Raw genomic sequence first — 8,764 nt, 5'->3', positions numbered from 1 at the left:
AAATTATAATTAAGTCTTTAACAATTTCTAATTTGTGAATTCTAAGAATGATAAAGATGAAGTATTTTATAAATAAAGAATGTAAACCTATGTTACCCGTGTCAGACACTCGACACTCGTACATGCGCACTCGAATTTAGACACTTATTTTAAATCAAAAATATGTATATTTTTCAAAAAGTTGTCGAGTCCTATATTAGAACACGTGTATATATCGGACACTCCTATGCGAGTGCGAGTACCAGCATAGATGTAAACAATGAAATAATCCTCAATGATTAATGGGTCAAAATGCATATTTTAAGCAGAAGAAACCAAAGCAAGCTGCCGTACCATATCAGTCTTGATGTTTAAAGAAAAATAGGATTAGTGACTTCTTAATCCACAAGCACACTCTCTCAGATATTTTGATTTTCTTATTGTTAATCATATTTGTTGTACTATTGTTTGTTAGTAGTTGATAACTATCATCTTCAAGGACGGCTATTCAACAACCCATATTTTATCAACATCCCCAATTTAAGTGCCAGACAGAGTTACAGATATCAGAAATCGGAACTATTCGGTTGAGGTACTGAATTACGATTTATCGGACGATTTTTAAAAAATCGGATGATTAATCGGCGATTTATCAGAAATCGGTCAAATCGGACAAATATTTTTGACCGGTTTTTGAGCGATATATCGGCGATTTTTGAAAAATCGGCCGATTTCTATAACAGAACTACCACATAATGCGTACTGCAAGAATAAGAATATTCTTATTTTCTTTTACTCCTGTATTCCTGCAAACAATTAATGTACTAAGTTAATCATGGGCTCAATTGGGTACTCTCCGTCCCTCCCATTTATTTATATTTTACTTTTTGGATATCCATTTCAATTATTTACATTTTAAAAAATTTCAAAAATAGTAAAGTTTTTATAATTTTTAAAATAAATGAATCCACTATTTCTCTCTACTATACCCACTTTATATATATAATATTAATCGATCACACTACTTTACTAACTTTTAATTTATCACCGTTTTTTTTTTAAACTCGGTGCACAATCCAAATATAAACATTTGGGAGGGAGTAATATTTATACATTAGTAGTTTGTGGGTTTTGCTTATGATTATTCTTAGGTTGTTTAAGAGCATGTCTCTGAGATCTGCTTGCGTGATATTACTTTCCTGATGCAAACAGAATGATTGAACCAAGGAAACCACAAGGTACATTAAGAATTAAAACATGACAAACACCACAATATACATTAAAGACTCCAAGAAAGTTGGAGAAGGAAATCACAAAACCGTTTCCTTTCACCCTGTTCTTGGAATCTGAAGATAACTGAAATTACTACGTGTGCCTGGCAACATAATATGACTCTGGAAAAGAAGCTCTAATCATATACTTGTGCCAGACTTATTCTACAAGCAAGCTGGATACTACTAGGTGTTCTCCTTCACAAGAAAAGGTCTGTAATATGCAACCTTTTGCAAGTGGTCTAGGAGAATGATGTGAATATTTTGGTTAGAGAAAACTAGAGTTTCACGGTCTGCTTTAAAAATCAGCAACCAGTGAACATATATCAGGGGGTTTGTTTAAAAGCTTTTGCCTCGCCTGATTTTTCGAAACAAGATCAGTCTTGATCATTCCAGTAGAAGGTATTCATGCTGTCTGATAAAGCTGAACTAGTACTTTCTTGCTGCTTCTGCGCATCTAAGTTATTATATTCTTGGTGATGAACATTGCCTAAGGAGAGATTTGAAGGCATCATAAAATTATTGCTGGTGTCTAAATTATCCCAAGCAGGACTACCTGGACCCCAACCTCCCTGAAATGGATTGAACCAAGTATCTGACATATCACTCCAAACCAACTCAGAGGAGGACCCTAAAACGCCTCCTCCGGATCCAGAACTCCCGACACTGGATTGCACGTGTACGCCATCTGGTATCTTGCTCGATCCTAATCCAGAATCATCATTCAGTGGTGGCAACTCTGCATTGGAAGACTGATGAAGGATCTCAGGAGCTTCTTGAGCCTTTTTTGATGCGTCAGTCGACAATGTAGATGAACCAGATTCAACCTCCACTGTTTTGTCTTTGTTGAGGAACCTCTCAGGGAAATTAAGCCTAGCATTCTCACCTCTCAACTTGAAGGCTTCGCGATCATATGCCATAGCAGCATCCTCGGCAGTGTCAAAAGTGCCAAGCCAAAGACGAGTCCTGTTTCGAGGGAGACGAATCTCTGCTACCCATTTTCCCCAGTGCCTCTGTCTCACCCCTCTGTACAGCTTTGTTTGGGATATAGGCTGAATAGGAGGCTTAAAAAGAGCTCTACTATCCTGTCCCAACTTGTTCATCATCATCATCCTTCCTCTTGGACTCAAATTCAACGCATTACTCCAGTACTGCAACAGCTGCTGCTGCTGGTACTTGGGTGAAGCTGCTAAGTCGCCGCAAAAATATGGCGGGAATCCAAATGCTTGGTGGTGATGAGGCTCAAAAGAGATCATCGGTTGCTGAGTTAGTTGGTCTTGAGGGTTTGTTAAGGGAAGTCGTAAATTTTCTATGGACTGTTGAGGCCCATTAAACGCGAAAGGAAACTGTCTTGAAGAAGAAGGTGGAATAGATACAGGCGATGTTGTTGTTCTAGTAGTAGAAGGAACAGAAGGTTGCGACAAGTCTTGGTTGATTTTCTTGAAAGGCCTATCGGACGACATGGAAGCTTCCTCAAAAATTGTCTTCCATTGTCGCATTTCTAGACCAGTGTAATCGAAATCCTTACCTTCATCTTGGTCACTGTCCATACCACTATTTAACTGCGAATCAGCAACAACCATCTTTGATTTGCTAGACATTGATTCCGCCAAAAAAAAAAAAATCAGTGACGGAATCAGGACTCTAAAAAACGGAATAAAATGTTGTGTCACTAATTTATAAAGGCTGACCAGGGTTTGAAAAAAAAGGAAAGCAAGAAAGCGTGCCGCCCGCTCTTTGGTAACAAGGGAACCACTTAACCTGAATAGTGTATAAAAACTAGGGAAAGTATGATGAGAGAATGAGCGAGCGGCTTTGATACAATTGTGCAAGTGTGTTTTGGATTGGAAGAGGAGGATGTGGGTTTATAACAAGGCAGTAAAAGATCTTGGTTTAGTGACAAAGACTCGGAGAAGTAGTAGGGTCCTCAAGTAAGTGGTTGGTTGGTTTGTGCTTCTCATTTGACCCCACGCGTTTTTTTTTTACCTTCTTTTAATTTCCGTAACTTGCACTCTAAATTTCTCAATGACTTGCACTCGCAAACACCCCTGTTTCAGTTTCATGTCACCGTTAATGGCTCTTACTCTGCATTTGCTCATCCCACCATTACTTCCTCATGTATTAGTGCTAATATTCAAAAGTAGCATCTGAATTGCTTACCAAAACTTTTCCAGAATGCTGTGGCACGACACATGTCACTTATTCTAATTCGCGTGTGCACGTGTTTGTCACATTTTATTATTAAACATTTTTGAACAATTTTGAAAACTAATTTGGGGTAATTAGTATTTTCCTATATTGAATATTCTTATTTTTTTCAAACGACAAAAACGCGGTACAAATTACAAATCAGATGGGAAGTGGAAGGCACGATATGTGAGTTGTGAAATATTGTACGCTGGACATGGGTCGTACCATTAGAATATGACCTTAGCGGAAGCCTTTTATATAGCCTATAGACAATCTGGATAACCGGTAATCTGTTTCACCTTCAAACGATTCCCTAAATTCCCAGGAACCAATTTTCAAGAAAAACCAAAAGTTGACGTGCAGGAGGAGCCAGGACCTCGACCCCCTTGGATCGGTCCATGTATACCTTTAGACTTCTGCAAGATCGTAACGTTAAGAAGCACAAACTCACTAAGAAAAAATAATGAACGTGTTCGTAGTAATTAACAGAAACTGTAAAGTAACAATTTTGATGCAATTTCGGTGAATATGCAACTACATATATATTAGTAGTTTTTAACATCTATAAGCCCCATGGTCTGCACTGCATACTTGGTTCAGATACTACTGGGTTCTAACAATTACTTAAGGGCCAGTTACAGCCTACAGGCTTTTCCCAAGTCATACTAGTATTCAGACTGATGTACAATGGTTGACAAATCAATTAGTTAAAGAAAAAGGTTGACAAATGAAAATCAAAGGCCTAGATGATTAATTAATGAATAAGGTGTGATGAATAAATATAGTTGCAACAGCATAGCTTTGGAAGTCAAGGGCAAATAATAGGGGAAGGCTCTCTAGCTTTCGGTGCACAAGTACAGCAAAGTGTTTGTCAAAACTAAACATGATTCATTCATGGGGGATTGCATGTTTGTGTTCACAGTCGGTGCTCGGCCGCTCCATGCCTTCTCCACCTTCCCTTTCCTAATCTTACACGTTACTACTTCCCATTTTCATTACCTCTTTTTTTTCAATCTATTTACTACTCCCTCCCTCTCTTAAAACGTTTCTATTTATGTTGGACACGTGTGTTAATGCACAATTTTGATTGTGAATATCTTTAATATTATATTAATATTAAATATAAAACTTTATTATATTAAAATATTCATAAATACGAATTCAACAAAATCATTCATGACTATATTTAATCGTATAGATTAGACGTAAGTTAATAGTCAATCGCTTATTATGAATAGTGCCGAAAGTCAAAATAGAAAATATATAACGGAACGGAGAGATTATAAATTTAGACTCAATTATCATGTGATTATGCCATCTAAACTTGGCGGGACGGAATAAGAATTTTGACCCATAATAAAACATATAGGTGAGTTTATTTTGAATTTTATTTCCACCTTGAAATTTATTACAAAGAAATAACTTACACAATCCTTTAGAATAATAGTATTAGGTGTCAATATTTCGATATTTCACCTTTTCACAATTTTAAACACCTTCAAGTCATTACATATTAAAATTTCAAAATATTAAATCATAATTAAACAATAAATGTATTAAAATTTAACAAACTTATACTTTTTTCTTCCGAGAATCAATTTTCAGATATATATACTTTTCTGAAGGAAAAAAATAAATACTTAGTATGTAAACAATAATTTTCTAAATAAATTGATATTGTTTATGAAATAACTAAAACAGATGGATCTACATAATTTAGTAACCTCCAATTAAGGGTAGGGGTGAGCAAACAAAAACTGAAACCGGACCGAAAAACCGAAAAACCGCACCGAAAAAAACCGAAACCGACAAAAACCGAAAAAAACCATAACTGAACCGAACCGACCGGGCGGTTTGGTAACGGTTACGGTTTTATCCTTAAAACCGAACCGAAAAACCGAACCGCTAATATTATTTTAAAATATTTAATATATATTTATTTACTTATCGACACTTGAAAAATTTATATAAAATTTTTAAAAATCTTCTGTTGTTGGGTCTGTACATGGATCATGAATTTTTTATTTAAAGTAGAATTTCGAAGAGTTGTGGTAATAGTTATATATAAAAAAAGAGTTGCAGTACTAGTGTACAACAGTGGTGTAGAACTAAATTTTATATACTTTATAAATTTTTTATTCTAGCTTATCTTAAATTTGCTACAAGGCATTTACTTGCACTTATTCGATAGTCATTCATATTAGAGCTCTATTAATTCATCAATACGAATCCCCTCATTTAACGATGCTACTTGTTTGTTACATTATACTAAACAATTAATTTTCTTAGATTTATATTAAATAACGTCTACAAATACTCTTAATATTATATTAAATAATTATTTTTTTAAAAAAATAAAAACCGAAAAAAAACCGAAACCGATAAACGGTTAACCGAACCGAAAATAACCGTTCTGAACGGTTCAGTTACGGTTAATATCTAGAAACCCAACCGAACCGACATACACGGTTCGGTAACGGTTTTCGGTAAAAACCGAGCCAAACCGAACCGTGCACACCCCTAATTAAGGGTATAAACGAATAAACTGTACGTGAGCCACTTCTCGTAAAAAATTCGAATTCGGCTAAAAAATAATCTAGCTGAGCTCGAGCTCGAGTTTTTCGAATTTTTAACCGAGCCGAGCTCGAGCTTCTAATTATTCGGCTTGTAAGGTTCTCGAGCCTTATCGAGCCTCTATTGTTTTATTTTTTAAATATTTAATATTTAATATTTATTTTTATCCAGTAGAACTCGAGCCGAATTCGAGTCGATCGCTATCATATTTCGAATTTTTTGTTAATATTTAGTGAAGTAATTCGAGCTTTTGAGCCGAACTCAAACCTGCCAAATATTTTACGAGTCGAGTTTCGAACTTGAAATTAAAAATTCGGTCAAGTTCCGAGATCGAACCTAAACTATTTTAATTGAAAGCTCAAGTTCGAGCCGAGCCTTACGGTGTAAGGCTCGGTTGGGCTCGGCTCGATTACACGGCCGAGATTAAGTTTTCTTCTGGGGTTGTTTTTTGCCGTACTCCAATTTCTCCACAAATATCTTGTTTGTTATTTTAGCATGGCCGATACGTGGCAGTTTGTCCTCATACATATTGGGATTATATATACACGCAATGGCATTACACCCGTGGACTTTTACGATAAGAGTAGATAAATACATGTCCAACCAATCAATGGCTACTCTGATGACTCCTAATGTTATTGCTAACAAAGTGAAAGTCCCTATCCTAGACACCGACCCCGACTTCGACTTCACAACTTCAATGTTGGTCGGTTCGATTTCACTTACAAATTTATGTGAAAACACCAATCATCTTGTGATTCTAAACGAGTCTTATGTCAAAGTAGTATGTAAATACATCAAAATAAGTGGCGTTTTAATCATATAAGGTGTTAGCTCAAATAAGAATGCACCCCAAAGTCCATTGCGTAATATAATATTTAATTATATTCACTTATTTATATACATCATATATTTAACATTTAAGAGAAAGGTCTCGAAATGGATTTCAATTTCTAATAATTAGAATATATTCATTTACTCAAGAGTGTCATATTAAATGAACTATAAATATTATATAATACTAGTTGGTAACTCGTGCGAAACACGAGCTCAAATTAAAAAATAATAGTATCACATTATTATTTGCATAAAACTGAAACTCATAATCCGTGTAAAATACAGATCTAAATATAATATATAAATTACTTTTAAAATATGTAGTTAAAAAAATCGAAGTTAAGTGTAACTCTAAAATTTCACCGTATAGTTCTAGTTATGCATGCACCTAATTATTTACTTATATAAATCTGACATGTTAACTTACTAATACGATTATTTTAAAGTAAACCGACGCTTGGATGTTCAACAATAAATAAAAATTTAAGAAAAATAAAATTTACAGAGAGTAAAGGTTAATTTTTGTCCGTTGAGATTTTATTACACAAAATTTTAAAAATAGTTGTAAAATTTTCTAGGGAGTATTAAGATTTGAGACCTAAACATTGTTTCGCTTATTAGTATAGATAGTTGATAACCCGTGCGAAACACGGGACCGAGACTAAAAATATTGAATTAATATATGTAGAAAATTATTCATAATTCGTGCGAAACACGAATTAAAATTAATATATTAATATCAAATATTAAATTGGTACTTGCAAAAAATATTTATGTAGTTAAAAAGAATCAAATCAGTTATGAAATTTTCCACTATAATTGTGGCGCCCCAAAACCCGGGGTCAGAAGTCTCGGAAGCCACGCCATCTAAACTCACACAACTCACACTACAATATGTAAATACTCACGCTTCACGACCCCACACTTATCACACACACACACTTACAGGTTATTGTCTTGGAAACGAACTATCATAACTAGAGAAATTTTATTACAACCCAAAAGTAATTAGTCTTACCGGGGAGTGACCTTTAGGTAAGGCTAGTCCGCCGACCAAATATACGTTTCTTGTTTCTTACCTTACATAAGAAATACTTATAAATAAGCCGAACTATAAACAACTGAAAACTAATCCAGCTTATTCTGACTACCTGTGGTACAACACCAAATAATCTACAGAACAGCTGGCCATTTCCTACCCGTTTCCTGGTTGTAGTTCTCATGGAAGGCATCTTGATTCACTGTTGTGTTGTGTCAATTTAAGAAAACAAGTGTGAGCTATAATGCCCAGCATAATAATGTACAGTATGAAAATGACTGTATGATAACATCATATATGATAATTATGTTTTATTCGAAAATAGTTTTCCTTGGTGATACACACCTTCTTATGAAAACAATTTTTTAAGAGATTTTATTATCCTGCGAATACCTTAATAGTAATCCCAGCACCTAGGCTTGGGTTACGGTATTGCATCTCAATTCCAATTGGAAGAATTAGGACACTCGTTGGAGCCACCGTATACGATGATCAGTCGTAATACGATAATAATAACCTTTTCTACTAGTAGAAGGACGACACCTTCGTATCCCGGTTATCACCTTTGCCACATTCGGGCAACGTGTCCCATTTTCGGGTATACACATACTTCACAAGTTCCTGAGTACACTGAGTACCTTCGCCTGCGGTACCTTTGGTAGTCCATCTAGCACACATAGTACCAGAGTCTACCCCTCTCTTGTCCTTTAAAAGAATTCTATCAATCTCGAGAACTCGAACCACATCGAAATTCTCCAAGCGTTTTACTTGTTGATAGAAATATCTTATCTCTCTAAGATATAAGTGGATATATATGTATATACGTACTTCCGAGAATTTCGGAGGAAGTACTAAGGATGTGTAATATCCCGTA

At 35.1% G+C, this 8,764-nt stretch overlaps 1 protein-coding gene across 1 annotated transcript; it reads right to left on the bottom strand.

Annotated features, from left to right (window-relative positions):
• Positions 1–1,068: 1,068 nt before the first annotated feature.
• On the bottom strand, positions 1,069–3,109 carry LOC141698619 (ethylene-responsive transcription factor ERF054-like). The gene has a single exon (XM_074503387.1). It carries the CDS (start codon positions 2,849–2,851, stop codon positions 1,628–1,630), a length of 1,224 nt encoding a protein of 407 aa, XP_074359488.1. The 5' UTR covers positions 2,852–3,109; the 3' UTR covers positions 1,069–1,627.
• Between the last annotated feature and the right edge of the window lie 5,655 nt (positions 3,110–8,764).

This window comes from Apium graveolens, chromosome 11 (assembly GCF_009905375.1).
Source record: "Apium graveolens cultivar Ventura chromosome 11, ASM990537v1, whole genome shotgun sequence".
NCBI classification, from domain to species: domain Eukaryota; kingdom Viridiplantae; phylum Streptophyta; class Magnoliopsida; order Apiales; family Apiaceae; genus Apium; species Apium graveolens.
This window is presented reverse-complemented; position numbering and strand designations above follow the sequence as displayed.